Source organism: Porites lutea, chromosome 1, assembly GCF_958299795.1.
Source record: "Porites lutea chromosome 1, jaPorLute2.1, whole genome shotgun sequence".
In the NCBI taxonomy this organism is placed as follows: Eukaryota; Metazoa; Cnidaria; class Anthozoa; order Scleractinia; family Poritidae; genus Porites; species Porites lutea.
Window position 1 is genome coordinate 38,767,860 of NC_133201.1, and position 16,530 is coordinate 38,784,389.

The window sequence follows — 16,530 nt, forward strand, 5'->3', positions numbered from 1 at the left end:
CCTACTATTTTGGTTCTGTTTACACGAACCCTATCCCTGCTTTTCTGCTCACTTTGCGCTGTCCCCACTATTTTGGGCCTGTTTACATGAAACTGGGGTAACCCGGGCCATAAAATCTGGCATTTTTATTTGATCACGTTTACATGATAGGTGGGGTGACCATATAAGAGATTACGAGTTACCTCACCTACCTGGGTTCCCCTACCTTCAGGTAAACAGGCCCTTAAACGCCTGGAACAGGCTTTATTCATAACTGAGGAGGCAGGTAAACTATACCATCAGGTGTGCTCGCTCCTGGTTATGGATTCCTGGTCATATATGGCGAGTACTATCCACTTTGCTGCTCCAGAAACATCATATGAGCCACCATTGACCATGACAAAGTTTTCCCTTTATCTTTTATAGTTCATTATATTTCAGTGGACTTGCTTCATTCTCTAGCGTTTTCTAAATACTCTTTACCTAACCACATCTACAAGCAACATCCAACCTCAAGAAAAATTCAACTTTTATTTAGTAAAGTGGTGAAAAAGGAGCAATTCTATTTGAGAGAACCACAAGTGAATGACAAGAATGATCGCAACGAATTATTACTGTACATAGCGATAACAGACGAAGCAACATCTGAAAGATTTGTGTTGGATTTGTGAGGGGAAAACGGAGTGTTTAGCCATTGGAACGAATCCTTGGAATTCACAATCTTCCAAAAGATCTTCTTGAAAAGTCCATGAAAAAAATGCTTAGTGCTTCCAAGTTTTCGTCGACAACGAAATTTGTTACGTGATGTGAGGTGATATGAGTAGATTCACGCATGACTTGGTTTAGAGAGGTTTCCACACGCGGGAAACTCACGCAAGCACACTTTCACTCCTTATTGGCTACATAGTGGTCAGCGATTTCAAGTCATTATTTAAGTTTAGCTAGGGCAAACAGAATCAACTGCGAAATTGTTTTTGTTTCGCGCTTTATAAAAGCTACTTAATGAGCATTTTCCAGCTCTTAACTCGAGAGAGCATCGTTTGTGTCTATTCTTCATTTGTTTATTTGTAGCGCAGGTGATTTCAATTTGATGACAGTCAAATTTGCGGAGCCAAAATACTGTGAAGTCTGACCCACATACTTGAGAGCAGAGAGTCATGGCAACACATTTGCCATAAGTATTAGGATCTTCAAATTGAAGACACGTTCGACTAATTTGAGAATTTCAATTATAAAATCGATAAATTGATAAAAATCTCTACACTAAAGGTTCTTCAGTTAATTTTCAGTTCCATAAAATGTCAGCACCCATTTTAAAAGAACACCCGAGCACCCACTCGCTAAACACGGGATCTCCGGATTTTCATAGCCAGCATTTACTTGAACACGTTGAGTAGCAGTCTCTTCAGCGGCTACTTGTACTTTTTTCTTGATGTTATTTGAATTATTATCGACTAAAACACTTTTCTTCCCTACAGATGGTGTTTCTGTATTTGTGGATTTAAATTTCTTTTTCTTAAGCGTCTTCACGAACGCTCTTTGGAAATCGTTGTTACTATCAGTGACGAGATCCTCTTCGACGTCAGGCTCTTCCTCGCGGGATTTCCCGCCACTGCCCGATCCCTCGGGATATGAAGTGTCCTGTTCTTCGCCTTGGGAGCCATCGTCAAGGTCTTCATTATTGTCTCCACTAGCAGACCCATCGACATATAACCTATCCCTCGGATATCCCTCGCCACTACCAGACACTTGCCCACTTCCCGATACCTCGGGATAAGCAATTCTACTTCTGTCATATACGTATTCTGTAGTGCTCGCAACATCGCTTTCTGTGAGGTTATACAGATCATTGATCACACTTTGTTCACTCATTTCTGAACTGTTGTGATGATGAACATGATCTCTCCTGACGCCCGGTGGATACGGAAAGTCTACATGGTCATTCTGTAAAATGAGTAAATAAAATAGATAAAAGTTTTAACAAGACATTTTCACAGTGTTTTTTACGACGAAATACTCCTTGCCAGACCCTAGACTAGATTTATTAAGCGTTTACTCCCTTAAAAGCTACGTTAAAACAGACAACAAAGCGATGAAAAGCGATATTATTTAGTACGTATGTGAAAGGGGTGCCGTTTACATATGGAAGGTATACGAGTCCTCCCTGGGACTGTTATTTGCAGCTCTCTGTTTTCTTGTTGCTGCTTAAATGGCAAGTGATAAGAGCAAAGGATATTCTTAGTACCTGGAGCCTCATCTGCTGTACTTTAGCTTGTTGCTGCTTGGTCTGGTCATCTATTACTTGTTCTTCTAAGTCTTCAACATCTGTGTCTTGTTTGCTGGTGTCCAGATGTAGAGTCCCGTAGCCATTCAGTACTCGGTCACCAATCTCATTTAGCGGATTGTCGATTATCTTAAGCTGCCAGAAGCCACGCGGATTCTCACCTTCATATAGCGACAAATTGAACTGGATCAATATAAGATTCTAAGAAGCTGCCCACGCACCTACCCCTCCCCCAACCCAACAATTTTGCCCTACGTGAAAAGTTAGTTTCAACGTTGGTTTAGGGAAGGGGTAGGTAGGCAGATTCCCCGAATCCAGCAAAATTCGCCTTTAGATATCAAGGCAAGATGCAGTGAAGACTCCCTTACACGGCCATTTAATGCCACTCTCAGTGGTGTCCCTGATTAGAAAGAGTTCACCATAAAAACATCTCTTAAGTAATTTCCCATAAGGGGGACATCCTTCTAAGATTGCCTCTTAGTTCAAAGCCCAATGGTGCGCATGTTTAAGACAACTTTCCACACAGTCAACTCTTTGCGTATGGACACATCTCTAAAACACACACCTAAAAGAACTGGGTCCTCAATGTTCTTTGATTATTAGAGTGGTTTTCGTTTGAGTGTCGTAAAACCAAAACCAAAGTAATTACTCTGGCCAATCACATAGGACACAGACAATACATTGAACCAATCAAAACTCGAAGTAATTACATGTGGCTGACGCAAAGCGTGGGAAAATGCATGCGAGCGCGTCACAATTGGCTTTGGTTTTACTTCTGATTGGATGAAAAGGTGGCGCGAATCTTTTAAGCCAATCGCATCGTGTAGAAAGTGCAAAACCAATTACTTTTCGACACTCAAATGAAAACCGCTCTACTATTTATTTGACTGTCTATAATGCAGGAGTGCCTTATAGAGAGTGCTGGGGTGTCTGTCTTGAATACAGACACGTGGTTAATCAGTATCAACGGTGTCCGACTTAGCGAGAGTCCACAGTCCTCTCAAAACACATCACTTACCCCAAGTATGCACAGTCATAAAGCCCCAGTTATCAAGTCCCTCCTTGGAGTCGTCATAGTGACGTGTAGACAGCATTTCGTTCTTTGTTCCTGACGGCGACATCAAAAGAACACTGACGTCACCGCGCCGCCGGTGAATGAAGCTGATGGTCAGCACTACATGCTCAAGTTTGTTTATCTCGGCCACGGTTCCCGCGCACGCTTTGGTGGGTATAGATAACTCCAGCGCGCCTCCCGAAGGAATGTCCCTGGGAATTATACGAGACCAATCACGGATGATTACATGAACTGACGTAAATGAAGGCGTAAGCATTTTCATAAGAAGTTTGGAGAAGAGGAAAGTGAAGGGGGGGGGGGGGGTTGCAAGGAGGGGACATACACAAGAAAGGATTTCCTTTCCCCCGCCTTGATTTCCAAGTGGATAGACGGGTAATTTTTGAGTGACTATGGGGCTACGTCGGATAGGTATTGATTTATTCTCGATGGCCCCGCGTTCAACTCCTCGGCCATACTTGTAAGTAGTCAACTGGTTTGCCTAAGGCCAATTAATATTCTTACTTGTACTTGTCTCTACCCTTATTATTCATTCAAAATATTTCTCCGTTTCTGATTGGCTCAATTTCCACGGCTAATTCTTTAGAACCAGCTTGCCTTGACCAAATTTGGAAGACGTTTCCAATATACGATAAAATGACGTCAATAGTACAGTTTAATCGCCAAAAAACAACGGCAATCGAGAGGCCCTGGGGATGAGGTTGTGTTCTTTTGGTGGGGCGGTACAAAATGGCGGAACATTTCACACGTTTCGCGAAGAAGAAATAGCCGAACTACTTCCTAAAACATAGCAAGAACAAAAATAATACAACTTGACGGATGACCGATAACAGTCTCCGAGATCTACATAATTTTTCACATCATACGAAAGCCGAATCCAATAATTGCCAATGTAGGCTATAGGGAAGCAAACTAGCTCACCGTTCTTCCAAACTTGCGGCTCCTGTACATATTCTTTGAGGTGGAACAGTCGTCCAAGTTTTGGCCATTTCCACCATAGCATCAGCATCAAGGCGACCGAAGCCGAACTTGTGATTAAAATGAAAACCAGCTCCGTTGGTTCTCCAGCCATCATCCACAGGACTCGTCAGCTTGGCCGTTCTGACAACAATGTGTTGTACATCTCGCCACGTCAGACGGTTACTGAAAAAAGGGTTCAATGAAAAGAACGCGCCATGATTGGTTAGAACGGATTCATTACGTTGCCATTAAACACTTGCCTAACCTAAAATCAGACCAATTTTTGAAGCTTTTATAGATTCTCTTTTACGTCGTAATTAATTTACCAGGTTTCATTTTAATGGTCACGCCATAGAAATCGGCCATTTGAATGATGGCGTCATTTCACTACTACGTCCAGAATCCTTTTCGTTTTTCCTTTCACGTTTAAATTTGTTATTCCCAGCGAGGGTCAAATAACAAAAGCCCTAATTTGCACAAGAAAGCAAAACCCTGAAGTATTCTGGTCTTAGCAGTAAAATGACGTCATCGTGCAAATGGCCCATTCATCCATAGGCTCCCAAAAATTTGAACCTATTTATACAGTATAATGATAGGCCGGGTACCATATTCAAGCACGGCTGAAGATACGTTTCAGTTGAATGGTCACACCATAGGATTTCATCCACAGACTCACTTTACGAGTCTCAACAAATAACTTCGCTAAAACGCTACGAACACGTACAACGTGCATTAAAAACGCGAACAAACAAACAATACGGGTTATATGCGATAAACTAGGGAGAGAGGGCATCGTACTCTAGCCTTGTAAATCCGAACTAAACGCCTCCAAATTAGACTGAGAAATGAAATGCTTACTTTGCTTCCAACATGAGGGCTATCATTCCTGCTGCTAGTGGAGCTGCAGATGAGGTGCCTTTAAACTGTTCTGTACATTGATGATGAAGATCAGTTGTAATCTGCAATGAAATGTCACCACATTAAACTCACAATGTGTCTCTGTACTTTGTCCTCACTCAATTTCTCACTCGGCTTTTCACATTGAAATGGCAAAGCAAAATTAGTTTTCCTAGTCCCTACAATATTTAGACTACGAGCAGTCTCTCTTTTTTCTGTAGTCCGTCGAGCAAAACGCGAGACACGCAAATGGCCACGCGCGTGACTGATGGCGCGAGATGGGAGAGGCACGAAAAAAGAGTCTTTTTCATCTCGGGCTGCCGCCCTCGTTTCGCGCGTCTCGCGGCTTCGCCGCTCGCGCGCGCGTGTACTCCCCTTACTAAATCTGAAGAAAAAGAGAGACTGCTCGCAGTCTATACAATATTAGGGAGCTTAAGCAAAGGCGTCTTTGAGCGACACACGTCAACCGGAAGTGAGGTGTTTTTCATTTTAAAGCACCTTAAAGCAGCTGTGTCACGAAATTCAGCCAAATTAGGAAATTACAAAATGACCGTTAAATTAAGAGAAACATAAAAATAACCGCTTAAAACTTTAAAGGAAGGTTTGAATAACATAACAGAAACAACAGATGCCACGGATGGGCAAACTGAAGAAGATTGAAACGGATTGAAATTAGGGTTTTTGAAAACTGTTCAGCATAACAGTTTTTCAAAGTTAATCCCTGCTGCTTGCAATTTCAAAAATAATGCTCAGGAGACATATTTGTTTGTCTCGGATCTCTGATTTTGTCATTTACATGTAATTTCTTTGCTTACCTTTAGTTCCATAGCGATTGAGGGCGAGTAATTGGCAAAATTAAACAAAATGAACTGGACTGCCGTGACACAGCCCCTTTAACGCTACCAAATCTGTATTTCGATGTGTCTTGACTACTATAGAGACGATTTGTCCACACATTTGGGCAAAACCACCGTCCAAAAATGAAAAAAAGACCACTTCCGGTTGTAATTGGCAAAATTAAACAAAATGAACTGCACTGCCGTGACACAGCCCCTTTAACGCTACCAAATCTGTATTTCTATGTGTCTTGACTACTATAGAGACGATTTGTTCACACATTTGGGCAAAACCACCATCCAAAAATGAAAAAAAGACCACTTCCGGTTGACGTGAGTTGCTAAAAAACGTCAGGCTTTATAGGTGCTGGTATGCGTAGCGCCAAAGGGTATGGGTTTGGACCTTTTTTGGACTAAAATTGGGTGAAGAATTAAACCTTTCTGGTCTGAAATAGGGTGAGGTTTGAGCTCTCTTGAACCAACATACGGAATTGGGCATTTTTTTTTGCCTCTTAAGGACACCACCACTTCATGTCTGAAAAAGGGAAGGAGAAAATCACGTTTTGGTCTGAAATAGGGTCGATAACCAAATTTCGAAACATGTTTCAATGGTTTTAATGGTTTAAGTGTTACGTACCATTTTGTTTTCTTCTTTTTCTCGATGGGCACCGCCATTGAAAGTCACAGCCAGAGTAGATGAGCACAGCTCAGTGTAGTAAGCCGACAGACCATGATCGCCAATGCAGCCAACAGATACTGTATATATACTGGTAGTGTATCCATCGCAGTTACAGTCGTCATCTGTTAGTCCTCCATTACCAGTCGCCCACACATAAATGTTACCTTTACCTCCGCGACCCTAAATAAGACATAATAGGTACGCAAGACGTTGATGTATCTCTGGGGGTTTGTGCTTTTATCTCAAACGGATGGTGACAAAAAGGACAGCAGAACATTACAGTAAACGTGCCATTAAACAAGATAAAAGAGTTTAAAAGGGACATCATCACGGCTGTTTAGTCTAATTTGTTAAGTTGAACTTAAGAATGAGGCCGGTGGAGTTAACCTTCGTACAGAAGTGTGAGCGAAGGAAAGAGAAAACGTCGGCGAAACTACCATTGTATAGAAAGACGAATCAGATTTAAAAACTACTCGAAACCGAGGAAAACTTTACGGAGCACATGCAAGTCCGTAAATATTCAGCAGCGTGCAAAGAAAGTAGTGTCCGATAGCCCGGGGCTAGTGGATTTTGCTATCGGGCTAGTGAATTATGTTATTAACTTGTCCGACGGGCAAGGGAAGTTTTTTTAGGAATTCAAATTACAGAAGAACTGTGAAATCACTCTGCTCATCGAAACGTTTTTGGGGCTAGTTGAAATGTTGTTTGGGCTAGTAAATGTTAGGCTTAGCTTGCCAGAATAGCAAGTTGTAAAAATGACTTTCTTTGCACCTGTATTGGCCAGGTCACTTACATAAAACTCTTAGTTTATTTTAAGCCAGACATTAGCACTAAGTTTGACGAAGGTTCTATGCATCTAACCGTGTAGAGTGAAAGTGAAGTCTTTTTGAAAGAAACATTTTTGTAATTTGTTATACTATTTACCGTTTCAGCTCCTCGTTTGAGTGCCTTAGCTGCTAAAGGACCTGGCTTTCCAAACGTCTTTCCATCGTCCTTTGGTCCCCAACAGTTGCTAAAGATATCAACATACTGAAGCTGGAATCCAAGTGAACTGGCCTCTAGTGCGTCTGTGGCTTTACCGTCCAACATACGAACACCTACAACAATTGTGGTAAAAAAAAACTTTTGACTACTTTTCAGACCTTGGATTTCGAGCACAATCGAACTCTTTTTAATACCAGGCCCTGTCACACCAGAGAGCCTCTACAATGAATCGCAGGGCAGGCGACATTTGAGGAATATTTTACATTTTGATAAAGTTTTGAGCAAACATTTTTTCAGGGAAACCATAGTCATTAGAGGGGTTAACTATGGCATAACGTCGCAAAAACTGCGCGCGGTCGGATTTTTCTGCCTTAGCTAGTTCGTGTTTTGTATAAACACTGCTGACATGGAAAGGCTCATGGGCTTTTCGGTGGGAAAGCGTGGGGTTTCTAATTGAGCTCTTTGACTGAACGTAACGCGAAAGATTGTAAGATTGCTCTGTGGTGAAACATTCCCCAGCGGTGAAACATTTTACTTTATCTTTGTGAAACAATTTTTATGCACTACTTTAAAGTTTAATGCACGTTTTAGACATTTCTAAAGAACTTTGAAGAGTTGTAAAGAATGTTACCAGCTCAATCAGGAAAGGCCTACCTTTCCTATCCCCTGAGGGCTGATTTCCAGTGTCGCGCAATTTTTGCGTGTGTACGTGCTTACAATTTACTTTCGCAAATAAAATAGAGGAAATGTATGAAAGGTTGCACGTAAGCGTAAAAGTAGAACCTCGCTCAACTTCACGTTTAATCTCAACACTTTATATCTTGCCTCTATTTTATTTACGTAATTAAAATTTACGTGCGTTAACATGCGTAGCCAAAAACGTGTCAGTGGAAATCAACCTTGAAGGACGTGACTATCCTACAGGATGTAGCCGTGGAACAGCTTGGAACCAAGACAGACAGTTGAATAAGTGATAAATAATTTCACCACAATTTTGTCTCCGAGAAAAAAGATTAAGCAAGTACTTGCTAATTCGTTCAGAGGTTCAAGCAGGATGACATTTTTTGGACTTAGGAGACACCCTCTCTTCGTAACGACAAGCAAATTTTTTGCGGGCTGCAACAGATTTCTATGATCCTTTACAGAGCTGAAAACTTTTTTTATTATGTGAGTGTCAAATTTCACTAGAATTGTGAAAATTCTGAAAATGTGTAAGATGTCATTTTGTGAAATTTGACATTTATTTTCTCGACACACATAAGAAATTTTCTTTGGTGTTATTACAGATAACTAATTACATCTTTAGCCCTTGAAAAATGTAAAAAAGAATGCGATACGCTTCAAAAAAATTCTGGTACAAGGTTTTTGTCCACTGAGAATTAAAAGTACTCAATTTCCTGACGGATTCTGTCTTAATATTTATGCAATCGAGAAATTTTGGCTCTGACAGAATCACCCCTTCCGAAGGTATGTCCGTTCGTACAACTGTACGTCCTCGTCTTAGCGGATGTGAAGTGTCACAATTTGTACAGTACAATCTGTGGACATCCATATTATAGCAAATTAGCAGCTGTCAAAATAGGGTATCCACTGACTGTATCGCGGGCTCAGTTATACAACTCATTGGGCTGTGACAAAGTAACACGTGTCCAGCGGGGTGGGGTGCTCAGTCTCGTGGGCTCACAAAACCTTCCTCAGGTTGATCTTAATTTGTATTTGCCAACTCATTGAGGTGAACTGTTTTTTAGGTTCTCTGCTGACAGGTTAATGGTTTTCAAATGATTGCAGGCTCAGGTCCACTTTTAAAAGAAAGTTGAATTATTTCAGAACGAAATCTCTTAATTAATCCTATGAGAGCATCAATTTTAGCCTTGGCTAAATCTGTATTACATATACTACTGTTTACCTCCAACATGAGCTGAATAAGCTACTCCTGCACCACAGATGGTGTTATTTGCTATAGCGGCAACTTCTCCTGCACAGCGTGTGCCATGGCTGCAGACCAAGAAAAAATTTCACAGTGAAAATATGACTCCTGAGATTCACTAATAATTACAACACTAGTAAAACTAGCAGGTTTAAATACATAAACTGTTGTACTTTGCCACCATTGAAAACATTTACTTACAAGCAGCATTGTCATTCGGTTGTACCAATCAAGTAGCAGCTCAAATTAACTTACTGGTTAATTATTAACTGTATACGGACAGGGACATATAGGTTTATAGTATTGAGCTTTTTTTAATTGGCTATTTTGGTAATTTGAATTCCAATGTGCGGTATTGCAGTATCATTTAGCACTGCAGTATGTGTTTTGTAATCTTTTGAGCTAATGTATTAGGTAAAGGAAACTCCTTCACGGTATTGTGGTAGCGTTCACCTGCCTCTCCTGTCTAACTCAGATCAATACAATGTGCAACACAAAACAAGAATTATATAAAGCTATAGAGGTTAATAAAGGTTAATATTTTTAAGTCTTTACATAATAATAAATGATTACACAATTTCTGACTGCTATATCTACCATGAAATTGTTGTTGCATCTAACAACCTGGCTTTTTTTTACCCTAGTACCGATCAATTTGAGGTTCATTTTCTAGCAATGGCTGAGGTTGATTTCTGGTGCAAATATGCTTGAGATAAATAAACACACTAGATAGACACAAGTTTAAGACAAGCATAATCAATCATATGCAGTCGCTGATTTAAGACATGGTATTTTGGTCCGTGCCAATTATTCTTACAGTATTGCAGTATTGGGTAAGCTCCAGTGTCCCCCTCTATATAATTTACAACTGTACTGAAAATTACCAGTTATCAGGATCCACATCACGAGGACTGGGATCATCATCATTATCATTAAAATCATGACTAGCTTTTGGATCCTGCAATAAATAATAAAAACATAAATAATGAGTCAGGTATGAAAAGAGGGGATGGCAACAAAGAGAGGCTTCCATAGAATACTGTAAAATTCCAAAAATAAGCCCCTCCATGTATAAGCTCCTCAAACTCGTAACACAAAAAACCCTCCGTTAAATCGCCCCTCCGAACATAAGCCCCCGGGGCTTGAAATTGGAAAGTGCCCTCAAATACAAAATAAAACAAAGCAAAAACAGTACAGTAACATATAAATTTTTGTATTTGCCAAAGAACTATTATGTGTCTGCCAGGTGTTTGTAGTCAGAAAGTCTCACAGTTAATTGCTGTTTGCGTGGTTCCTCTTCACTCTTGGCCTTGATTTCCTCGGTCCATATAGACAAAGTACTTGCATGGCTACGTTTTAGAAAGGTCTACGTCCTCAAGGCAAGTTTCAGTAAAAACTATCTGCAAATTACTGACATACAATTCCTTTCAACTATAAGCTAGCCCAATTGATTTTGAGACGCAAATTTCCCTCCATATATAAGCCCCTCCAAAAATAAGCCCCTCAAAAAGGGCCTTTGAAAAATATAAGCCCCGGGGCATATTTTCGCAATTTTACAGTATCCACAGCTACTCCCTGGTAAGTCCTTTGGAAAGCTAATCAAAGTGAAAAGCCAAACTCTTTACTCTTCAAAAATTACTTAGTTAATAATACATCTAGCTTCAGATGGAGTGTGTGCTAAGACCATGATAGTAAGAGGTCCTGCATCAATACTGTTAAAAAAAAATTAATGCATGTCAAGTCTAAGAGTGATATGTTGAAAAATGTAACAAAGGTATGGTCTGACAAAGTCCTACAATAGGATTTTATGTTTTGAATGGTGGGAGGCAAATTTGCTCCCCCCAACCACCACTACTACACAAACAACAGTAGTCTTTCACAACTCAGTGAAGCTATATCTTTGCTCATTTCTGACATATCACTTTCAAAAATGACAAGTTCACCAATACAAGATGCTCTATTCAAGGCTGTCAATTGATTTTGCTAACTAGCCCTTGTTAAAAGTTGAAAAAATCATAGAAAGGTCTGTTACAATGTATACTGAAATTAATAATAAAATTGTTAAAAAATAATAATACTTACATAATTTCCCTCTAAATCTGGATGGGTGTGATCCACACCTTAAACGGAAAATTCATATATGTTTGAAGGTTATTTTCATTTTTTGGAAGTTCCCCTTGTCTACTTTGAAGAAGGGTAATAAATGGAGTTTAACCCATTTGCTCCTGGAGATTTTGCCGAAAAAGGCATTTCAAAGCTAGTCGAGTGGTTTTCTGGTCACTGTCGTGCTATGAAGAGCTAAAACTTACCACAAACCTGTTTACAGGTCGTACACTTCATGGCCTTCTGATCCAGATGCAAAATATTAGCTTGCGAAGTTCAGGCATGTGCAGAAAGCAAAATTTCGAGATAGTTTTTGGGTTTACAAGTGACACAGCATTCTTGACTTTTACTTTTCACCTTCTCTCCTCCCCTCTTTTTACGATTTTCTTACCTCATTTTTTTCTCTTGCTGGGCATTTAGCAGGCTTGATTTTGGTGGGAAGGGTTTTTAGGAAAGCTTTTAAGACTTTAGGATTAGGTGAAAGGAAAGGTAGGTGGGCAATGGAACAAGATTTTCGCGGAGATTTTCAGGTCAATGTTACGTGGGTTTTACCTTTTTCTCCAGTGTCGATGACTGAATTGTGCTCATTCTGGTATGGTTTGAAAGATCTTTTCACTCTGCACAAGTCAGCGGACAAAGTTGTCCTTGACGGTTAAAACTGATGACGTCACAAGCAGTAGAAAGGACGCGGACCTGCATGAGCGGTTACGGGCAGCTCAGGGGCGAATGGGTTAAAGACCTTAATTTGACTTCCATAAAAGCTTTGGACTTCTTTTATGATGCAGAAATCTATCACTGAGTGGCTGCTTCAATGGCTAAATGATCAGACCAATACTTGACTCCACAAATAGTGACAAAATTGTTGAGAGACCTCCATAAACTGGGTATACATATATTTTAGAAAACAAACCATCTGGACCCCTCCCCCCAGCCAATATTAGCATTGTGTGCAAGTGTTGTCTCTTAAAACAGGTGACTTGAACAGAAGTACAACATTTTGTTAAGGCGGGTAGGGAAGGGAATACTTTTTTTTTTTTTGAAGCAGCTATGCTGTACATGTAGTGTTGGGAAAACTTGAGGAAAGACTATGATGACATTTGTGTCTACACTAGTTATTTTGACATCTGGATTGTATCTGTGAACATGACTGGGAGAAGAATTATTGGCATGATGAACATGTAATGGTTGCCTACCATCATCTAGTATAGAGACCACAACTCCTTTGCCAGAGATACCCTTCCTCCAAACTGGCAAAACATTAATATCAACTCCAACTGGGCCTCCAGTTTGGCCTTCATTAAGCTGTAAAACAAAAGGATGCCACACATTATCAATCAAGCAGGTTTGGTAACGATGGCTTGATTTTGACCAATTTTAATTTTTACGATTGATATGTTGAGGTCCACATAACATCAGAACAAGAAGGAAGCCAAAACAAAGGTATTACGATAAAACAAGCACAGTCAAAAAGGCTTATGTGTGCAATGTCTTATGCATTTGCATTCACTTTTGTAAGAAACATACAGCTCCAATATAGCTCCAATACTACTTACTACTACTAGGGGTGCATTCAAATGGGGAATCTGGGAATTGAATGCAACCTAGATTGATTCAACAACTGCTAACCCAAGGCACGACAAATTTATCACCTGGGGCTACAACCAGTTGCAAAAGTACTTAAGACTCTGTACCGTATTTTGGCATAAATGGCCTGTCCATGATCTTGTGCTTGTGATCCCCCCTCCACCCCTTATCAAAGTTGCTAGAAATAGAAGACCATACTAAAACTTAGAGGAACAACTTTGAATGGGAGGGAGTAGGGAGGTCAGTATTATATCTCACAGATCTGTGACCAGGAGCGATTTGCAGCAAGAAAGGTTGTTTTTTCACGGGAGTGTCTCAACATTTTTGCAACTGGTTGTGGCAAAATGTCCTGGGAGGCTAGCTGCCTTTCTGCTAGCTCTCTCTTGAATTATTTACATATAGAATAATTATCTTTCCAATGAGATTGCTTACCAAATACCACATTTCTCGAAACTTTGGATCAGTTGGTATTCCATCACGTTTGACTCTGTGAAGAATTTTTTGTTGTTCTGCCCATTTTACCTGACAGGATAAATATAATCTGTCAATGTCAGTAAGTCAGTAAGTAATGTGTGAGGGGAATACATCACTCATACTCCTAAATTTATGGGCAAAATCTGATAGTGTTACCATTCAATCGAAACTGCTTCAGCAGAACTTTTACATGGTGTTACTCATTTCTCAGGACTACAAAGAGAAATTTAGACTTTTTTTTTTTTCATTTGCCACTATCTGAAGTGAAAATGCAAAATAATACAGTGAAGTCCACAGTGTAACAAACCAACCTCCTTTTCCAGTAGTAGCCTATCAGTTTTATCTCTATTGTGCTCTTTGTTAAGTTCATCTACATCATCATGTCTGAGATGATAATGGCCAGGTAGATCTCCAATCTGAAAAAAATACAAAATACAAAATTTAATTAAGTAATCAGTCAATCAATGGGGCATTTCTAAGCTCCCAAAACACTTACTTTCAAAATGAACTCATGATGCATTTTAAAACCTTCTATGTGGAAATTAGTATCATTTGCATGTGAATAAAAATGGGGGGCAGTGTTCTCCCTAAAATTTAGCTCAGCAGGTAAGGGACCATTCATGGCTGGTAAGGCAAAAAATATGTGCCAAAAACATACTTACTTTCCTGGGGGGGGGGGGGGGGGGGTTAGTGGAGTGAGGGACATGGCCCCACTCTTGCTGTGAAATTTAGGAGCTACGTTCTCAGAAAAGTCATTGACCCATTTTTAGATCTATTTTACGCATATCAGCCGTTGTCATCTTTAGACAACAATTTAAAATGTTTAATTCCAATAATTTTACTCTGTCTTCAATGTTCTCTTTTTTAAATGTTTATATGCTTGGCCCAGAAAAAGGAAAGCTGTGTATACTTTAGTACTTTTCTATATATTCAATCATTTCCTTGTGAGAATCGGCTGATCGGATCACAACTTGGGTATTTTTTAGAACTTCAGGCGATAAATACTACCAGTTACCTCCTGATAAGGAGAACACTATGGGGGGCCAAAGAATTTCCACTCAGCCTTGCCTGGGAATAACTCAGAAAATAACACATACATATACAATGAGTTTGAGTGTAATGATATAAAGACTCCAAAAGAAACTAACGATACCAAAGGAGAATAACTGTACATTGCTTTATCCACGCAGCTTTTCTTTGAATGGCCACACAAACAAACTAAAGAAACTAAGTAACTGGAAACTACTATACTATAAACTACTATACTACTATACAGTACAATAAGCTACTATACAGTACCTTTCATTTAAACACTGAGCCTTAAAATATGTTACCCACACAATCAACATTAGAACTGTCCAATGCAGCAAAATTAACAGAACCACAGGAACGTACTGCTTAAAATCTTTTACATGAAAATTGACACTTCAGAGATTCCACGGGCAGTTGAAATTTACCTGTTTCAAAATTTCATGTTTATGCAGAGAAAGGAACTTGAGTTGTTATTCTTATTGTATTCTTTTTGGAGTCACATGTATTTAATGTTTCATTTCAGATAATTTACAACATTCTGTTTCAGAGTGGTGATTTAGTGTTTCAATGTGCAGTAAACAAAGAGTTAAGCTTAAATTGGTGAAACAAATAACTGCAGACATAAACTATCCCATTTTTCTTCTTTTTTCTTTTCATGTCAATGAAGTCTAAAAGCTCTACAAACATACAGCTCTTGAAGAGATCTAAATTTGTTCTTGAGAGAGCCTTTTTCATGGTAAGGGTAATTCAAAAGCAAACACATGCACAAGAATTGAGATTTTAAGTCAAGCATGGTGACCACCATGGGTTGTTTGGATAATTTATGATATTGACTGCCTTCAACCACATAAATCCACATAGTAATTGTTACCACTAATAACTCAACAAACTCTATTTTTGAAAACGCTGTAATTTTTCTTTTTACCGCTAACCTGGCCTATGATGGAAAAACCATGTCTTTTGGCAATTTTCGCGACCACGTGTTCTTCGGCTGGGTCAATTTCTACTGCCCATGTATTCGTAAAGTAGCCCTCTTTGTCGGCCAGTTCTCTCTTCCAATCTCTAGTGTTGTTCCAGCTCGGGTTAATTTGCGGTCTACCACTTGATTCCGTCCAAAACACACTCAAGATCGCCGCTATCACCAGGCAAGCTCTTGTCAAGAAACAAGGCCCATTTCCCATATTTTCGTTCCGATAATCGACGATCGCTTTCGGGGAGGCATTCGAAAAGGAATCAGCCCATGGATGACAAAGCAATTAAATCATTTATGTTGACAAACGTAGGCAGGTACACGACCGGGTGCATTTCTCTTGCTGGCTGGTGGTTTGATTCAAACTCTGTCCTTGCTCTCATCCCAGTTTCACGGTCTTCTGCCGACATTTCACGTGATAACGAATTCGACGAGGTACAAGAGAAGACATAGTTGTGGTTTTCACTCCCTAAAAGTCTTTTAAGGAATTTACAAGAGCGAGTTTGGACATAACCTGTTCTGTTTGAAACATTCTTTATAAGCGTAACCAAAATATATCAACAGAAACGACATGACTTCTAAGACCGTCAAACTGGTAAGTTTTGATGTCAGATGTAAATCCTTGAACCTCATCATTTTGCCCTTTGAAGAAAATGCAACAAATTCAAAAGCATCCGCCAAAATCCGCCATTTTGGCGAGAGACTTGTGCATGACTTTTCAAAGAAAACCGCTAATACAAAGTACCTCA

The 16,530-nt window shown here is 39.8% G+C and overlaps 1 protein-coding gene across 1 annotated transcript; it reads right to left on the reverse strand.

The window, feature by feature from the left end:
- Nucleotides 1-491: 491 nt before the first annotated feature.
- LOC140949976 (PC3-like endoprotease variant B) lies at nt 492-16,468 on the reverse strand. The gene is made up of 14 exons (XM_073399133.1): nt 15,744-16,468; nt 14,091-14,195; nt 13,738-13,827; nt 12,915-13,023; nt 11,701-11,738; nt 10,503-10,576; nt 9,598-9,686; nt 7,632-7,804; nt 6,666-6,887; nt 5,154-5,254; nt 4,257-4,478; nt 3,282-3,529; nt 2,225-2,424; nt 492-1,923 (listed from the first exon to the last, which is right to left on the reverse strand). Exons 1-14 carry the CDS (start codon nt 15,990-15,992, stop codon nt 1,258-1,260), a joined length of 2,586 nt encoding a protein of 861 aa, XP_073255234.1. The 5' UTR covers nt 15,993-16,468; the 3' UTR covers nt 492-1,257.
- Between the last annotated feature and the right edge of the window lie 62 nt (nt 16,469-16,530).

Coding starts and splice junctions, on each gene's coding strand:
- LOC140949976 (XM_073399133.1), bottom strand. CDS start 15,992: ATGGGAAATGGGCCTTGTTTCTTGACAAGAGCTTGCCTGGTGATAGCG. Junction 5,255..6,665: donor AAAAAGAAGAAAACAAAATG/GTACGTAACACT, acceptor ATTTCATTGCAG/ATTACAACTGATCTTCATCA. Junction 3,530..4,256: donor GCCGCAAGTTTGGAAGAACG/GTGAGCTAGTTT, acceptor TATAATTCCCAG/GGACATTCCTTCGGGAGGCG.